General features: G+C 35.7%; 1 protein-coding gene across 4 annotated transcripts in view; it reads right to left on the bottom strand.

The window, feature by feature from the left end:
* The window catches only part of LOC114143174 (CUB and sushi domain-containing protein 1), a 437499-nt gene that overhangs the window by 34273 nt on the left and 383793 nt on the right, over positions 1–19433 (bottom strand). For all 4 annotated transcript variants that reach the window (XM_028014977.1, XM_028014979.1, XM_028014978.1 and 1 more), the window contains exons 50-60: positions 18935–19006; positions 18260–18406; positions 15784–15972; positions 15379–15564; positions 15073–15270; positions 12103–12276; positions 10957–11130; positions 10584–10757; positions 6907–7095; positions 3963–4139; positions 159–344 (exon numbers count right to left, since the gene is read on the bottom strand). In XM_028014977.1, coding sequence (XP_027870778.1) covers positions 159–344; positions 3963–4139; positions 6907–7095; positions 10584–10757; positions 10957–11130; positions 12103–12276; positions 15073–15270; positions 15379–15564; positions 15784–15972; positions 18260–18406; positions 18935–19006 — 1866 coding nt within the window. The remainder of the gene's footprint in view (positions 1–158; positions 345–3962; positions 4140–6906; positions 7096–10583; positions 10758–10956; positions 11131–12102; positions 12277–15072; positions 15271–15378; positions 15565–15783; positions 15973–18259; positions 18407–18934; positions 19007–19433) is intronic.

The raw sequence follows: 19433 nt of genomic DNA, 5'->3' as shown, positions 1-19433 counted from the left end.
AGAAATAAAACCTAGTGCTGTGACAGAAACATGCAGGTATTCTGTAAGCTATACGATCTTTGAGGTGCAGTGCAGCTTTATAACGGCTTCCTGATCGTTACAGAACGAAATTATTAGATAACAGAATTCAAACAAATGGTCAGAGCTCCACTTCCTACCTTGACACACGGGCTGTGTACCACTCCAGCTGCTGTTGTGAAGACAGGTCCTCTCAGCTGAGCCAATCAGATTATACCCGGCCTCGCAGCTAAAACGCAGAAGGCTCTTGGTCTTAAATTCTTCCCCTCCCAGTCTGGTGCCATGTGGCGGGATCCCAGGGTCTCCGCACAATCCAGGACTAGCTCCTATAGGGAAATGAGAAATGGTCAATTAAATTTAGAAAGCATAACAACGCTCATATTTAGGTGAAGAAATGTAGTTCTTCTTTGCAGTGGAACTATAAGATATGACCAACAAATCAGTTCACTTACACAATTTAAATTTACTTAATACATTAACATGATATTTATTGTTTGATGCAATTAGAAATTTTAAAAAGCTTAATACTGTATATTTCTGACTTTAAGTCTCTCTGGAGTATAACTAGCATTTATTTAGAGATTGTCAAACGTGAGGGTAATCTTGTCCATGTTAATAATATGATCTGGGGACATGTTCAGTTTCCTGCTTTACAACAAACTCACAGAAACTGACGACCATGGGTTGGAAGTCTGCCGGCAGTTTCTGACACACCGATGTTCCTGCTCTAAATCAAAGTTGGGAATGACTCTTATCCACTGTGTACTGTGTACGGTGGAGAGGAGCAGAGATGCATGCAGTGTAAATATTGGGTGATAGAGGCGGTTGCATTGCATGAAGCGGTAGCACAAAGAAAGCCACTCTACAAAGTCATTTTTATTCATTTTCTTCGCAACCACCAGGGCATGGAGACGTAATCCTGCCTCTCCTAGAAGCACATTCCAAGGCAAACGCCAATACTTAATTCTTGGTTCACGATTGTAGTATGAATTAAAATTTACAGCAACAGCAAAAAAAAATTGTGTCATGAAGATGAAAAAAACATATATGTCACACCTGAGTATGAGTCACAAGACCAGCCAAACTATGAAAACAGTGTGAATTATGGTCAGTAGAAAGGCAAAATGTTTTCGCTTAAAACCATTATGTATCAAAAATTTTCATGTTTTTAGCCTGATTAGTTCCTAAACAGTTTTCTTCTGTTTGATATAATGACACACAAATACATGCATATATACCCAGACATGCAAACAACTGTTTTTATGCCATCATAAACTTTTCTAAAGATCTGTTTAGCGCGTCACAACTTTAGCAGCTCAAACTCAGTAGGAATTGTCCGTTTAACTGGGTGCACTTCTGAATGCAGAGTCTTGAATCTCAATCAAGTCTTTAGCTGCAGGTTGAAATCTTCCCTGCTTAGTGCTCTGTTTTCAGGCCATCACAGGCAGCTCATTGCATTTCAACTACTGAGACAATAGTTGATGAGTTTCAAAATGATCATTTTTTTGTTAACATGGGGTCTGTGTCTGTGTAAGCCTACTGCAAAGCATCACTTACATTATGCACAGGAAACAAGAATAACTTCACCGACTTATTCTCAGATGCGCAACATTAGCCAACCAGCACACAGTCAAGAATAGCATTGGAGACAGTCACCCGGAGAAACAGAAGACTGTCAGAGTTCATGCTGCTGTCTTTTCTAACCAGCAAGAATCTTATCACAAGTGGGGAGAATTTTTATAAGACACAAGCAGACTGTCACAGAGACAGTTGCTCAGTGCAAGGTCACATTTTGCGGACACACTCAGCAACCACTTTAAGTCTATTATGTAGACCTTGTAAGTACTCGGTTAGACCCCATTTTCTCTTCAGAACTGCCTTGATTCTATGTTACATATTTTTTTTTAAATATGAAGGTGTCAAACATTTTAGGTAAGACCAAGGCTGTTGTAGTCACAGTATCCTGTAGCTCAAGCAATTGAGCTAAAGTTCAAAATAACCTCCTTATTTGAAGTTGCCTATTCTTAATTTTTTTAATTGTATTCATTCACTATATTTAAAATGTTTAATGTTTATTTTGTCTATTTTTAATATGCTTGATTTTTATTATTATTATTACTATCTTCTTGTTATATGTTGTTTTTTAACTTTCTTGTACAAGCACTTTGAATTGCCTTTGGCTGAAAGGTGCTATATAAATAAAGTTGCCTTACCTAAAGTGAATGTTCAGTGTAAACCACCTTCTTAAGATGGAATCCACACATCGCTACAAAATGACTGGAATAATGTTATTTAAGAAAGATCTTCAATAATGACTTCACTTTGAGTCTATTTTATACAGCTAGGAAATAAACATGTGCAAAAAAGGGCAGTGTGGTCATGGGGTGGTTTGTTTTTGATAAGCAAGGGGTAGGTAATTATAATCAAGGTTATAAACAGCTTGATGCAGTTTTTCAGCTATTAAACTGATTAACTGATTTCAAATTATGATGTCTCCTCAGGTGTGTAATTTATGTCCCAAATTGTGGAAAATTCTAAATCTTCTCCTGGGACACACTCATGCGCTACAAGTTAGTGCTCACTGCTATTAATCTGCAGGGGAAAGACTAATGTTTAGCCATAATGAGCAGTGATTAGTGTAGAAGTAAAGGTAATCTAATTTCATCATCATCGCTTTTGATACAGTGAGCTAACCTGTAGTAGAAGGATTTACAGCTCTTTAGCTCAGTCAAAAAATGACAACACTGCAGTTTAAAAGTACTCCCTAACAAGTGAAGTCCCACTTCAGTACAAGTAGAAATAACTGATGACTACCACACAACTGAGCATGATAACTGCAGACATTTTCATGATTATGGAAAAAAGGGTCTCTCTTGATAGTTGGCTGGAAGCCACAAATCCCTCCTTAGTGTCTCTCTCTCTTAGCAGAAGCAAACAAAAATTAAACTAAGTTTCTTTAATATTTACTGTTCAAAATGAAGTGCAAAACACTTTGCATGTGGTTCTGCTATTATTTCCACTCTGTCAGTTTAACCACAGTCCCTGCTTGCACCTGAAAGGAGACTGTATTTGAAATGAAAGAAAACCAGTGACTCCATTAATACTATTTGGACTGGTTTAGGTTTAAGGTGACTAAGAATCCTCACAGCAACCCTGGTAAAAATAGGTTCTATATGAAATCTGTACTGCTGATGTATTATCTAAAACAAAAACAAAATGATTAGACATTTAGCAAAAATGATTAGACATTTAGCAAAATCTGCGTGTTAATGCCCCACACCAACCACACATTTATCACATATCAAGTTGCTTTACTTCTTTAAAATATTTCTCTGATTCTAGATATACAACATATATCTACTTTACTTGAATGGCATGTTCTCTTGCCCAAGTTAACCAAAATAAATATACATCTTTGTAACATCATATTTCAATTTAAGAAAAATAAGAAATTGTAGAAAGGTATAATTAAATTAAAAGACCCTGACCCTACTATTAACCTAAAAAATTGGGTCTAATTTAAAATAAATAAATAAAAAATAAAAATAAAAGCTGTACTTGCATGCATTCAATTTACATCTGTAAAGGGTGTCAATAGGTATGGCAGTCATTTTGTTTAAAAAAAATCTTAATGTTGCATTGCTTCTTATCTATGTACATTAAAACTATAACTTCATTTTATGTTTTTATACATTTTCACCAGAAATGCAAATAACTATTGAAGGTAGAGTTTAATTAACCATCTATGTAGGTTTTGCAATCTATAAGAAAATAAACTACATGCTTACGTAGAATACTTTAAACAAAATTAGATACACTACATCTATTGCTGATCATTTTAACTGATATATCTGATTTTAGTGAACAATTTCTAAGCGTTAAGTTGTGCAAATGTGTACATTTTAAGCTGTGATTGTTTACAGCCTTAAACATAGTTTGCCTACCTGTGCAGTAGGGCGGTGCCCCGCTCCATGTGCCATCTTCTTGGCAGTTGCGAGTAGAATTTCCCACTAGAACCCCGCCAGGCAAACAGGAGTACTGCAGAACAGAACTGTATGTCCAGCTATGGGTTCCCGAGACTACTGCATTAGGTGGCACACCGGGATCGCCACAGGACATAGCTATAGAGATGATGAGACATTGGAAGAGAAAGGAGACAGACCAGGGGTGGGGTTAGAGTTTGTGAGTAAATCCAGTTATAGATTCCAGATACATAACTGCATTAGGCAGTGCAGCTGGGGTTCTGCAGACGGTGAAGGAGAGAGGGTGACAGGAAGAAAAAGTGAGGCATTACCTCAGGTGTTTGTTGATAATGTATGTGTTTATGTGTGAAAGCATACAAACGACTATAGAAAGGCAGACATTTGTCTTGAGTTGAAAACTGATATGAAACGAAAATCAGCTAGAAATAGTGCAGTGACGAGGTAAGTCTGCAGTATGTGTCTCCACAGGTAGGTTTGTGCTCATAAAACCTTCTCTACTCGTCCCTTTTTCTTGGTCCCTGGTGATCTCCAATCAGCCAGTAATTTTCCGATAAGACCTTGTTTCTCGAATGTGATGCCCGATGCACAGATACGTCCCCTACTTTTTCCATTTCTGCCAGATTCCTCATCTCTACCTCTCTTTTGACGTTGTCTTCTCCTGCACTTCTGCTAACCTCTTTGTGCTTCTCCCTTCATCTTTGAATCAGCCTGCTTCTATCCCTCTCTGGTTTAATCTTGATGTTTCTGTCAGCCATAGTAGGTTCCTAACAAGAACATCTATTGCCTTAAGAGAAACATGCTCAGTTTTTTATGTACACCCCTACACACTCATACACACAGTTATGCAAAAACCTTTAAGCCTTTTTCTTCTATTGCCTTTTTACGATTGCTTCCCTTTCTCACTTGAACCTTCTTTTTTCCTCTCAGTTTCTCATTCGTTCCTTGGAGTCATCTTGGTGGCTCTTCAAGCCATTTCACTCCTTGTATTACTTTTTTTTGCCAAATATTAATAAAAAAGATTTACCTGGCTGTGATGCTATTTTTAAGACATGTTTTTGAAGAATTCCTTAATATTCTCCTCTCATATTTACTTTTTAAGGTAAATATGAGAGTAATTTCATTATAAATGACACGGCTTTAATGAGCAACAATGCATTTTATGCACCATGTTCTTTTTAGGACTGGTCTGATGTGTCATGCCATGTTTTATGTAAGTAAAAATCTAAAGACCTAAGCAAGGCGGAGAGATAGTGTGTGAAAAGCTCTAACACACCATGATCTTATTGCGTCCAAAGAAAAAAGTAAGTGCTTCTCAAATGCAATAGTGCAGATGATTGAAGTGCTTGAAAGCAGGGTAACTTTGCTTTTTTCTTTGATTCTTTATTTGTTTTATCTCCTTTCTGAAACCCTTTTCAGTTCAAATGGACTGTTGGGGAGCTTCAGGCTAAGGTGTTGTACAGACAATCACACTTGAGACTTGTTACAGTCACATGTGTCACTGATCCATCCAAGAAGAAGAAAGGATACCAGTCCTGGTTTTCAAAAAGGCATTTCTCTTGAGATTCAGGGGGCAAAAAGGTTGTTTTCTTAAAATGTTCTATGTGACAAATGTGTTTGACTGTAGTAAGAAATGTCTATATCTATAAGAAGAGAAAAAAAAAACTCTACTTTTGTGAACCAAAGTACTTAATTATTCAACACAGGATTCAAAGCAAAACAAAAAGACAAACAAAAGCTAATTAAAAAATGTAGGACTGAGGCATTTTGTACACACAACCTTAATTACCCACCAGAATGTTAAGTTTTTGAACATTTTGTGACTTCAACCTTTTCCTAAATCTACATTAAGAATTTGTATTCTGAAGAGATTGTATTAAGAACTTTCATTGAAGCCATTAGGGGAAATTTTTGCATCTTCCAAAGGCTTTACTTTTGCTTCCTACATCTGGAAGAAGGCTTTGCTGAATTAGTAAAGCATAGTACAAACTATCCACTTCTTAGTGTGACTGAACTATTTGTAGTAGCCCTAATACAACTTTTCCATTTGTAGCTATGCTGTATGTGGATGTTTATGGTATCCAGAAAGGCCATACTTCGCCATAATGCACTACTTTTACATGCAATTTGCTGACCCTACCAATATCAGTAAAAATGGTTATAACTTTGCAGAACTCCTATTCTAATATATGTGAGCAAGGCATAATCTAGGAATATTGTATTACTTGGATGTTTTGAAATCTAAATAAAAGTGACCCTATATGTAATATAAATTCAAAGAGACAGATCAGAACAGCTTTACACATATAGTTTAAAAGATGTGAGCAAAAACATCAGGAGGAAAACTTGTAATGTTTTCATGTCCAGATCATTTAAAAATCACAGAAAAATTCTCACACCCCATTCAACCCTATCCCTCACTCACCTCCTTCTACCCTAAATAAGTAATTTTTTCCCATCCAGTTCACTCTATTTGTCATCCACAGTTCATCAGACACAATAACTTTTTGTTGTTGCTACAACTAAACAACTGTTTAGTAAAACAAAAACAAAAAATTGAATCTTTTTAGTGGGCATGGGAAGCAAACATAACATTCGGAAAGAAAGTACTAAAACTGAGTCCTTGGCAAGCTGAGACTCCATAGCGTGGCAGAGGCTCAACTTACCTCAAAGCTACCATTTCAACTTTATTTGTGCCCACAGTTAAAATGCTAGACTTTTATATTCAGTTTATGACCTCATGTTGTAGCTCACACATAGCACAAGAGATAGATAAACAAATTTTAAAATATGTATCATGGTCTAACTACAATTCTTATGAAACTTATGACAGACTATATTGACTTTTAAAAGTGAACTGACCCTTTGATTCAACAGTCACCAGTTTTAAGTTTTATTTTGGTCATACCTAAGCAACGAGGTGTTGGTCGGTCCCACAGCCCGTTGTGTTGACATGTGAGGATTGCAGAGCCCAGAAGGTAATAGCCTCTCTTGCAGTGGATCACCACGGTTACGCCATAGCTGAAAATTTCTGGGTAACGCAGACCGGACTGGCGCACACCGTTCTCCACATGTCCAGGGTCCGAACAGTTCACCACTACACAAGACAAAACAGTTCTCATTCAGACTACATTTTTTATGCACAGAAATGATTCATTACATGTTAATACCTGAAAGGGTGCAAACTAGGGAGTTATCACTTTTTCAAAGGGCAATGTAGGTTTGAATTAGTTTCTCACTTACTAATAAGCAGTTCCATTTAAAAAATGCATTTGTGTTTCCTTGTCTTGGCTTTGACTAATATTTAATTGGTCTGAAACACTGATGTGACAAAAATACAAAAAAAAAAAAAAAAGGAAATGAGGAAGAGGGCAAACACTTTTTTCCACACTGCTGTATTATATTTTTATGTAGAGAGGAGCAACCACCACATAGTTCACCTCTAACCCTTTCTGTTACTGCTTCTCCTCTGTTGTTGCTCATTGTGAGTTTTCCTGTCCTGCATGCCTGATTCTTTTGCCAATTTACTCCAAACAATTTTGGCTCAGACTGAACCACAATCCCAGCAGGACATCATGTTTCTGGCCTTTCTCACCAGTTTGTGAGTATAGAACAGACGGTTCATGGTGTGACCTTTTCTCAACTAAAATGAATAGTTTTAAAGATTTTATTGCTACTATTGTTAATTTGTCTAATGTCTTAGACTCATTTCCTCTGTATAGCCTTCCTAATATTAAAAACAAAAATATAGATACATCTAAAAGACTTACATTATAAAGACTAAAGCTTTAGAAGATTTTATATCGAAATAGAAAAATCAACTACAATGCATTGCATTTTGCCAGCAAATATTATAATTTAGAAATGTACACCAATAACTTGTACATCAAATGTACCAAATATGCCATGAGCTATTTTCAAAAGCACACTGCACTATGCCTTCTATATACATAAGAACACAAGACACCTTAAAATGGTAATATTGTAATTACCATTAAAAAATATATGTGGGAGGGAACTAATGTCTAACAACTCTGCTATTTTTTATAAGCTATACTAAATTATTTTCAAATGTTATTTTTTTACTTCATTTTTAAAATATTTTTAAGCTTAAGGTAATTTCTTTTTAGTCTTACAGTACACATGATTTATTACACTAATATAAATTTTATCGAGTTCTTAAAAAAATGTCCATCCATCCATCCATCCATTTTCTGTTCACCCTTGTCCCTAATGGGGTCGGGAGGGTTGCTGGTGCCCATCTCCAGCTACGTTCCGGGCGAGAGGCGGGGTACACCCTGGACAGGTCGCCAGTCTGTCGCAGGGCAACACAGAGACATACAGGACAAACAACCATGCACACACACACTCACACCTAGGGAGAATTTAGAGAAACTAATTGACCTGACAGGTCAAATGTAATAAATAAAAAATATTGTATTAGTAATGGGGCTTATTTACTTAATTTGTCCTAAATTAAATGTTCATATTTATTTCTTAAATATTTTTTTATCTTTAGATTTCAAAAAAGGAAATCTAAATGATATGTTTTCATTTGCTTTGCATCCATATGCAATTAACTTATAAAAATAACAAATGAATCCTCAATAATATAACTTTTCATAGTAAGTTCTCTACTGAATCAACACTTGACCCGGATTTAGGTTGTCTTCTCGAGAGAACCACTAAAAGATGTTCACTTTTCAGTGATCAAACTTTTAAGTGGCAAAATAAATGATTTAACATTACAAATACAGAAAACCTGCAGTTTTAAAAGTAAAATCTCTTTGTGAAACATAAACGCAAAACTCCTTTTACCCTGGCTTAAACCTCAACTCTCAGATTCACTTTAAGAGTTTCCTGCCTGCTGTTTCTCCTCCCGAAATGGCAGACACCTTGACGTTTCACTGCAACTGTTTGAGGCAGTCAATGCAGTGTCTGCCTATTGTTGTCTATGTCACACTGTGCTATGTTCTCTGTGCGAACCGATTACGTGGTATTACCAGAGAATTAAAAAAAATGCTATCAACCTCTTCTTTCCCACTGTTTTCTTAAATGTGCTGACTAAAAAAAAATGTGTTACAAATTCAGATTGTCCTTGCAGTTCCTTTAAACCTCCTCTTTTGTCACACCCTGCTTGGTTTTCTTGAGCTCTTTGTTCTTAACTCTTACTCTTCTCTGGGTGCAAGCCAGTCCAATAGGAGTGGGCTTTTCCACATGTCACAGGGGAGGACTGACATTCACTGAAAATCCAAGCCCATGGGGGAGATGGCTGTGTGTGAGAAAGAGTGTGTATGTGTGTTTGGCGCCCTATGGGAAGCAAGAAAGTTTCGGGCTCATAATTGACAGCTGCTGCTGTGAGAAAGGGAGAAAAGGAAGGAGGCAGAGAGGGAATAAGAGCGAAAAAATTCAGGGAGGATGAAAAATGGCAAGCTAGAAGAAACCTTTTGATGGGAAGCCCATGTAAGAGACATGGTGATATCAAGTGTTTTAAATGCTTAAGAGTGTATATACTGTATGTACAGTATATGTTCTGTTTAATGAAATGTGTAATAGAAAACAAATTAATGAATGAAACAAAAAAGTGAAAAATCTATTAAACAGGTTCAAAAAACAGTAGTAGTTTTTTTTTTCTGCAAAGTTCGGTGGCTTTGGATGACATCTAATAAAAACAATTAAATTAATTTCAGAAAATAATATTAAATCAAATTTGCCAGCCTACAAAAAGGTACACATGTACACTGCCCTGGATTTGCACTCAATCCTTGGTTAGACTTCTTAATGCTGCAGTTATCGCTTTTGAAAATACCTTTGTAAAGAAAATTTTTTCTTACCACTAAACTTTCCATTGATAAGTAGTGATACGCCATGATTTTAAAAGAGATGTATGTATTATTCATTTTTTAACTGAAATTCTGAGCTATGGATATAAAATAATTTGAAGTCTAAAAATGTGTGTTTTAATGTTTACAAATTGTATTCATTTACATCTGCTCCAATTTTTCCACCAAACTACTTATATGTAATTGTGTGTTTGCTGAATTTTACCTAATCAGTTTTTATATTAAACTCGGTGACAAACATAGTTTGAATAAAGTTGGAAAAAAAACAAGCTTAGCAAAACATTTTGATGTTCTTTTTAGAATTTCCAAAGCCTTTTCTTTTTTGGATACAGGTTCATAAATACAGTATTTTGAACAAATTGTGGGGTTACCATCCTACTTAAAGACAATAAAATTCTTATTGATTGAGACATTTTATTGTACTTCTAACATTAGATCCAAAATTTAACCTTCTCTTAAGCATTTGTTCTTGTATAATCTAACCATTGTAGTGGAGGTTTTCTATTTACATACAGAAGCGGTCTTTATGTTTTAAAAGGGTGAGTCACAAGTTAAAAGTAAACAAATAAATACATAAAATAATTTCAATTTTTGATGATTTGTTTTGTTCATTATATAATTGTCAATAACAATAACAAAATAACTTTCATTCTATCTCCCTAATTTGTGAAGGGTATAAAAAGAAAACATATTTTAGGATGCAAACAGCTGCGTAATGCTGTGTGATAGATGTGAAAGTGACCTTTGCAGACAGGTAAGGGGTTGCTCCACTGTCCGTTGAGTCGACACTGAGCGCGGGCATTCCCACTGAGGATGTAACCTTTATTGCAGGTGAAGTTGACAACGTCATTGAGGTTGAACTCGCTGCCATTGGTTCGCCCATTGGCTGGGTTTCCAGGGTGACCACAAGTGATGGCTAAACAAGTCAAAGGAAACGAGAAAATCAATAAAAAAGATGATTAAGTGAAGCACTGTTATCCTCCACTTCACATCTTTCATATGCCTCATTTTTTAATGCAAAAAATGAGGCATTTATCTAATTTAGCTCTTTGTTTTTCCTAACAAAGTTGCAAGTTATCAACATCTTGCAGTAATGAAAGAATGTGTTTACTTACGGACACAGACAGGTGTTGTTCCGGACCACCGATGGTCTTGCTGGCAGATTCTGACGGATGTGCCGATTAGTCTGTAGCCCAACATGCACTGGTACACCACAGTGTCACGGTAGCTTGAGCCATCTCCGCTAATGTGACCATTGACTATAGGATCTGGAGAGTCGCAGTGACCAGCTGGAGGAGACACACGTTGAAATACCACAGTGAAAAAGAAAAGAAAAAAAACAACTTACTTTCACTTAATAAATCTCAAGTTTGCTTGGTGCACACAAAGGTAAAACTTTAAAACACTTCAAATATTTGAGGATAACTTTTTGGCCTGAAACTCATTAGTGCATTTTCAAGTCAGCGTTTCAACAGCTTAGCTCAAGAATTTGGCAATTACAGTTGCACAAAAGGTCTCTGAAAATCACAAACATGAGAACTTTTTGTGTTTTCGAACTGACCTTGAAATACTAAGCCCCTATTTTGAGTTAATTAACTCAAGGAATGAGAAATATTTCAAGAATAAATTGGCAGTATTAAATATACCTTTCTGTGATGCCTTTCTAAAAAGATGGATCACAAACAAACTACTTTTAATTTAAAAAAAATTGTTGTCTTAAATAAAGACTATTTAAAAAAATGTTTTACATTGCATTTTACAGTAAAGATGTGTTTCTTACAATTAACCAATGTCACAAATACAGACATATAAAATTAAACTGTCAATGTCTGTATTTAAATATAATGTCATATTAATGCTGAATATGTATCTTTTCAGAATTTTGAAACTTTTGTAGGGTAATTTAAAAACACCAAGTCTACAGCTAACACAATTAAATGTTATTGTTATATGTCTCATCTAAAAAATTATGTAAGTAAGGTTATAGTAGATGTTAAAGGCATAAACAAAAAAAAAAACCTCTCTATGGATCACAGACCTATGATGAAAATGGTCCAAGTTAACATTTAATGAGAATAATACTTCTGACATTTTTCTGACTGCTCACTACATTTTAATCCCCATATGTCTTCTCTTTCCTGATAATTATTCACAGTACACACTCAATAGAATATTGATTTTATTGATCAGGCTTTCATGTAAATGTGATCAAGTAGAAACCAGAAAACAATACACACTCAACAATATTTAATGGATCTTACCTAAACATTTAGTTTCTGCACCACTCCACAGTCCATCAGCGCCACATTCTCTCACATGTGATCCAACTAGTGTGTATCCATGGTTACACATAAAGATGGCTGTTGCTCCAAATGTAGTCAGTGTCCCCAGTTTCGTACCAAAGGGTGGTGTAGGAAGCTCCCCACAAGAGATGACTGAAAAGGGAAAGACCCAGAAATCACTAAAGGGACTACATATCCCTTTTGGCCTGGGGACACCTTGAGATACCCCAAAACGAGCTGAAGGATGTTTGGTCAGTTTCTGCAATGGCCATGATATCTGGCCATCAAAGTTGTGACATAAATCTGAAAAGAGCATTGAAAACTCTAAATGTGCAAATTTTTGTTTTGTTAAAGACACTCAACACTGTTTGTGGTTGGAGTACAACAGACCACGAGAGAAGAGACACTGGATACTGAACAGAACTGAATGATCAGGTTTGTTTATATTCCTTTGTTCTTTTTTGTCCAAACAATTGGAAATGCTATTCTGATTCTCAGCTCAAATGCTCTTGCCATAATTTATTCAACATAGTTGCTTATCTGGAGTAAATTAATAACAGATTTAGAAAGAATATAGTCTTCAAACGTATTGTCATCTTTTAGGAATTCTCCTAAATCTGCCTAAGCTACTTTAGTAGCCAACTTAGACAAAACGATTACGTACTTAAAATTGACCTAAATAAATCACTGTTTTAATCTTAAACAAATTTAATCCCCTTAATATTTTTCCTCTCACTTTATCACATCTCACTTTATCATCAGCAATTCATGTATTATGCAACACTAAGAAATTCTGCATTGGAAAGTTTTCGCAGTCACAATGTTCTCACTAAGCTTTTCTTTATGAACTAAGCAGCAAAGACACATTGCAGAATACTACTCGTATTTGAAAAAAATCGTCTTTGATGGTTGCCAACATGCAAATCACATTTAGGAATCACAGTCTATCTTCTGCATGAAACGGTTATCACTGCCCCAAGGTAAAAGGCAATGCTTAATATCCTAAGGCATTTGGAAACACATATACCCCTGATATCTCAGAAGGCTGAAGTAGAGAAGAAAGTAGAAAAACACATGTACAGGCTATCAAGTTGATATAGAATGCATCTATCTTTTGGGATAAGCTTTTATTTTCAAAAACACAATTCCTGCATTGTTATTCCAACACACCAAAACATAAAGCTCACATTTTGACAAAATAACAGAAGGTACCCCTATTAGAAGAATACCTTTCTCTGATTTTTCCAGCTGTCTGCTTGTTCCAGGGTGGGTTTGCTGTTTTGATAACTAATTCATGACAGGTGGTGGAAGTAACTGCAATGCAGTTTTATTCATGTGTTATTCTTTCAGTGTGCTGCATGTCGCCTGCTCATGTTGTTGCATCATTGTTTGAATGTCTCTATGTATAAGGCGTCTTTTTCATCTCTTCTTTCATACAGCTGCTCTTTTCAACCATAAAACTTGTTAACTGAGGTCACATAGACAGCTTTTTATGTGTTAAGTACAGAGTACAAACAAGGCTTAAAGATGTAAAACCATTTCTTAGAGCCATATAGCCAAGTAAAATTGTGTAATACATTTCACATTAAAAGATCAGAGTTGGGTCTCTCCTCTGTTTTTGCTAGCAGATTAGTAAAATCTGAATTAATTACTTAAACTTTCAGAGATTATGTTGTACTGTACTGGGGTTGGATGGCAACCTCCAGCTAACAAACATGATAATACATTTACAGGAATTGTTTTGTTGCCAAATTTTGCGAGTGTATACTTATTGGTCACACAGAAAAGGACAACATATATTCTTCTATCAGAAGCTTAGCTATGCAGGAAAAGTGGGTGAGGTTCAGAAAATTAGGATGGATTTATCATAAAAAAAGTTAAACACTTAGCGATAGGATTAATAAACAAAACTTTTAAAGACCTTCAGTTTCAGGGGAAAGAACAAAACATGGCTGAGGCACCAGAACATAGCCCACAGTTTCTGCAATGATTAAGATATCTGGCCATGCAGATATTAGGAAAACATGTTGCGTTATAATATTTATCACTACTAATATTAGCAACCTATCTTTTTGTGTCTAAGCCAAAGGAACGAGACCAAGTTTTAGCTGCAGCCGCCATCAGACATTGGTAACAGAGTTTGAATGACATCACTGTGTCCTCAGAATTACCTGACTGCTGCAACACTTTAATACAATTAAAACTTAAAGAAAAGTCCAGACTGATGATGTGTGGAACACTGAGGCTTTAGGTAGTTTTGGTAGTTTTTGGTATATTCACTTCTACGTTTTGTACAATCAATTCACTCTTTGCTAATAAAACATATTCTCTCCATAAAGTTGTCCTGAGGAAACTGAGTCTTGGCACACACCTGTGCACATTTTAAATTTGTGCACATCAGGGTAGCAATGCTCCTCAGAACGGGAGTAGAAGTGACATCAGCTACCTGACTGCAGCCTGAATTTAAGCTTTTTGGAAATACAGTTTGCTATGAGAAGTTTGCAAATTGCCAGCAATCTATCACAGTGGACAACATTTTTTTGGTCTCATTTCTTCTTACTAGTCATAACTAATTAGGTTTTAGTTTTGTAAGCACTTACTCAAATTAAAGATTTTGCTGTCACCATTTTTTTTCTTAAATGGCTATAGGATTATGCAATGGTGTGCAATCATGGCTTCTCTGCTGGGATTCCTAACTCTCTTGGAACTTTCAGCAGTGTGCAATCTGTAAACCTGTTTGTTTGTTTTTATTCAAACAAAAACCTGAAACCCATTTAAATTTAAAATGTGTACAAAAATACATCTTTCTTTACTTTAAAGTACTTCATGCAACTGTCTATGTCCTGTAATATTTAACTATGTCACAATCAAAAATAAAATCTCAAAATCAAGTGGCCTAGTGTGTATACTTTCTCATGAATAAGTGAGTCAATATGGCTGAAAACTTACTCTTGCACGTAGCTGGGTCATCCGATCCTTCCCAGGTCCCATTGGCGAGGCAGCGGAGAGTTCGATGCCCGACACCCAAATAAAAGCCTGTTGAGCACTCCAACATCACAGTGGAACCAAACTCACCCAGCCTACCAATGAGCAGGCGATAGGTCATGTGCTCTGTCAGGACGCCTTCAATGCTGGAACAGTGCACAGCTGTAGTGGGAGGAGGTAAAAAGAAGAGAAATGTTTCATAGGTGAAAACAGAGATTGAAATTATAGCATAATTTTATAGACAGGTGAATTCTGGTTAGGATCACTTACGCAGGCAACGGGGAAATGAACCTGTGTTACTCCAGCTGCCATCCTCCAAACACACAGCTGACACAGAAGCACCAGGGTCAAGATGGTAACCATAATTACATTCATAAGTGACCTGGCTACCAACATTATAGTGGTATGCATGGAAGCTGCCGTTGGCAGGAGTCTGAGGTATTCCACATGAAACCGCTGCAAAAAGGAAAAATAGAACAGAAATAGAATAGAAAGCCTTTATCGTCAATGCACTGAAATAGTACAATGGGATTGAGAATACAACTCAATGGTACAAGGCAGAACATTAGAAGACATAAATAACTAAAATTCATACCAAATAAAACATATTTACTCAAGATAAACTGACAACTAGAATACAAATTAAATCTTTAAAAACCTCTTTTGGCTGCCTACCTTGACAAACGGGTGCAGGTGTGTCCCACTGGTAAAGCCCAGTAGAATCAAGCCTGCAGGTGGCGTTGCTTAAGCCTACCAGGCGGTAACCATGGTTACAATAGAACTGAAGTCTGCTACCTGGATGGAGTTTCGTTCGGTTGACTACACCACCATTTAATGGAGGCTCATTAATGCTGCAATAAGAAGCTTGAAACGGAGAACGAGAAAAACAGATGGGAAAAATGATATGAATTCACAAGAAATTGAAGCGATTACCAGCCTGATGCTGAAAATAATTATCAAGAGCGCCTGTTAATTTTAAGAGGGATTTTGAGAGAAAAAAAATACGATAAATTATCTCTGCCTGTGCAAGCATTACAGTGACTTGAGTCAACTTACAAGAACTTAAAAACCTGTGACAGACCGTATAATAGAGCAATTATTTTTGAGTAATAGAATGGGTTTGTTCTCAGAACAAAGAAAATGCAAAGTTGATTGAGTACGGAACAGTTGGATGAATTATGATAGCCCACTTTTGTCTCCTGTTTACCTAATGGGGTCACCGTTTCTCTCAGATATATTTCTTGAAATGAGCTGCCCAGTACAGTGAAATAACACCCCACAATTTCTACAAACTTGTCATCCCAACTGTGTGTCTAACTCTCATTACCTGCTTTTTTCTTTTTTAAACATTATTACACTACTATTGCACTATTTCATCCAGTTAATGGTACAGGTCTTAAAATATCATTCATCTTGGTTCTACCATCTATGTGTCCATTTGACACATGCTACCTTAAAACGTTTGGTAGTCAGGTATATTTTCCCATGAAAAGAAGAAAATTGTTGGCAATACTTGTAATAATAATAACTAGTTTTATGGACTTCAGTACAATAAAAAGAACAATTTAGTGATGTTTAAATAGTCTTTAAAATGTCCAAATTTCACTTTGTCCAATGTGGCTAGTAAAAAAAAAAAAGCTAAACATTTTTGACAACAATATGAAAGCATTTAGTACTATGAAAAAAGTATTTATCCTCTTGCATATCTGTTTAGATTTTTAATTTGTTTTTGATCCAAAAATATTTCCCACCAAACTAATTTTAATGTTACAGGAAATACAATATGTTTTCAATTAGGGATTCAGTTTAATAAAGCAAGAAGGTTCCTAAGTCTCCCTAATTCAATTAACTTTGATCACTGTCTGTAGAATTCAGGAACTTACTTAAATAGAAACTGTCTAACCATAAGATGAAGGCTATAAGCCACTTGTAATTCCAAATGACAAAAAGAACACAAAAGACAATTTTAAGCCATTTTTCTCTTGTTCTCTAAATAATTCAAGTATTTATATACTTCCAGATTTATTCATAGGTTGCTCAAAAGGCTCTATGAATGAACTGGAGTCTGAAAAACAATAACAAAATAGAAAAAAACAAAGCAAATAAAAAAATAACTCTAATAAAGATAGATGAAAAAAACACTGATCACTCCACTGCTGTGTTTCAGGAGGATCACTGGACACAGACATGAACATTCAAGAACATTAACACCATTTAGCAGTGGAAGCAAAGTCAAAGGATGTAAAAGGATGTAATATATGAAAATACAGCAGCTATTATTAAACGTCATTCTGATCAGTTCAACCTACCAAGCAGGAAGCCAAAAGTGATTAGCATGTATTTGCATTATATACTTTGATTTGTTTACCTCAGCACACCAGGGTATTAATAATGTATATGAAGTGGAATATCTCAACCATAAATCCCTGTTCTCTGTGTCGCTGTTATCAGTCCATTACAGCACTGTGGGGAACAGTACTCAAGACTGCTGACCAATTTAAACTATAGATTAAAAATCCATCAACTTTATTTCCTGCATTATTTTTAAGATCTGTGTAACTGTAAATTACATTTTATCATTAAGACTATCAGCAATCTTAAAAGAATTTGTACAAATTTAAGATGCCACTCACAGTCTAACACGCACTAATAAATCAAAGCTATTAACTCTCTTTCATATGTAATAATGCATTCAAAAAAATGCTTTCTAAATGATCATTGCTCACTCTACCATTAACACATTATTCTCATGAGAAGGAGATCATTATTAATGCTAGTCTGAGAAATTAGCAATCTTTTGAACTATGAGGAGTGCATAAATGTTCCTAGATTCTGAGAAAGCAGATAGGGCAGAGTAGGTAGTTGTCAATCATCCAGATGGGATATGAACTATCACCTTGAAAACTGAGACTCCTATTGTGACATATGGTAAAGCAAAGTAACACTTCGTTTTAATCAAGTCATTAAATCAATCATCCAAGACTCACAATGAATGAAACTAACAAGATAAAGTTCTTTTTTTCTGTTTTTGAAAAAGATGTACAAAAGCTCCAAATGCAGTACTGAACAAAGCAGAACAAAGAAATATGAAATCTTTCACATCTGATTATTTGCTGATGTCTGAAAGAAAATATAAAGATGCTGGCTGTACCCGAGTATCGTATCTTGAATCCCCTCTTGTTAGTTGCATGGTCAGTAGACCATCGTAGATAGAGCTGGTTTGTTTTAGACGTGAAGTTCAGCTGAGAGGAATGGTTACCACTGAGAGCAACAAGCAAAGGGCTTTGTCCTGATGATCCTGGGAAGAAGCACACATACACAGGGGTTTAGAATGAAATTCCTTGTTATCTTGGTGGATATCTACAATATACAGAAATAGGAACTTTTTGTATTGTGTCTGCCACTGTATAGCATTGCCATTGAGAGACTGTGTTTAGACTTTAGTCTTTAAATTCTTTCGGCATTGATTTTCGACATTGTTTTAGAATCGTAGTCTTCCTGCAGTTGGAAGAAGTGAACAAAGCTGTTCAGTCCGTGTTCAGAATATCACCAAGCTGCTAGGAACTGTTTGTTCATATATTCATGTGTTAGGTGTCGTGTTTAACTTGTGTTTACTCATCAACATCTGAGGGCACTTTGTTTATTTTAGCAATAGTAGATCAATTAGAAAAGCTCAAGTTCAATCAGAACACTGAAAGGAAATGAAGAGCTGTGTATCTAATATGTTATCATTCATGAATAAAAATGAATTAAAGCTTACTGCCAGTGGGCATTTTTATGTATATTGATGTTATGTGTAACAAATAGTGGTGAGACAGTTGCATACCATCAAAAATCTCCAGTTCATCAAATTGCTTCTCACTGTGGAACATCTCTACATAGATATTTATGGTGTAACCTGGGAAACAAGACAAATGTATTAGACTGCATGAAAAAGATGTGTATAGCAATTTAAAATTGTTTGTGCACTGTTTATACAAGCAAAGCTAATTCACATATTACACACTTTATATTCATCCCTCGACAAAAAGAACATTTTTACCAACAATAGACGCATGTAAGCCTTATCTGGGATTTGAGTCTATTTTTATATTATTTTTACACAAACCACCAAGGACCTTATTCATATCTGTGCCTTGGCAGTGGAGCTGGGGTTTGTCAGGGATGCCCCTTGTGATGTCTGAAAGACGTGGCAGTTTATCAATTATTGTACTTGAGCTGCAGAAAACATCCTCATTTTTTATGGGTGGGAATGAAACCAAAAATAACAGATGACACTAGAAATTTACTTTTAGCTGCTGTTCACCTACAAGCTACATTAGCCA

Source organism: Xiphophorus couchianus, chromosome 4, assembly GCF_001444195.1.
Source record: "Xiphophorus couchianus chromosome 4, X_couchianus-1.0, whole genome shotgun sequence".
In the NCBI taxonomy this organism is placed as follows: Eukaryota; Metazoa; Chordata; class Actinopteri; order Cyprinodontiformes; family Poeciliidae; genus Xiphophorus; species Xiphophorus couchianus.
This window is presented reverse-complemented; position numbering and strand designations above follow the sequence as displayed.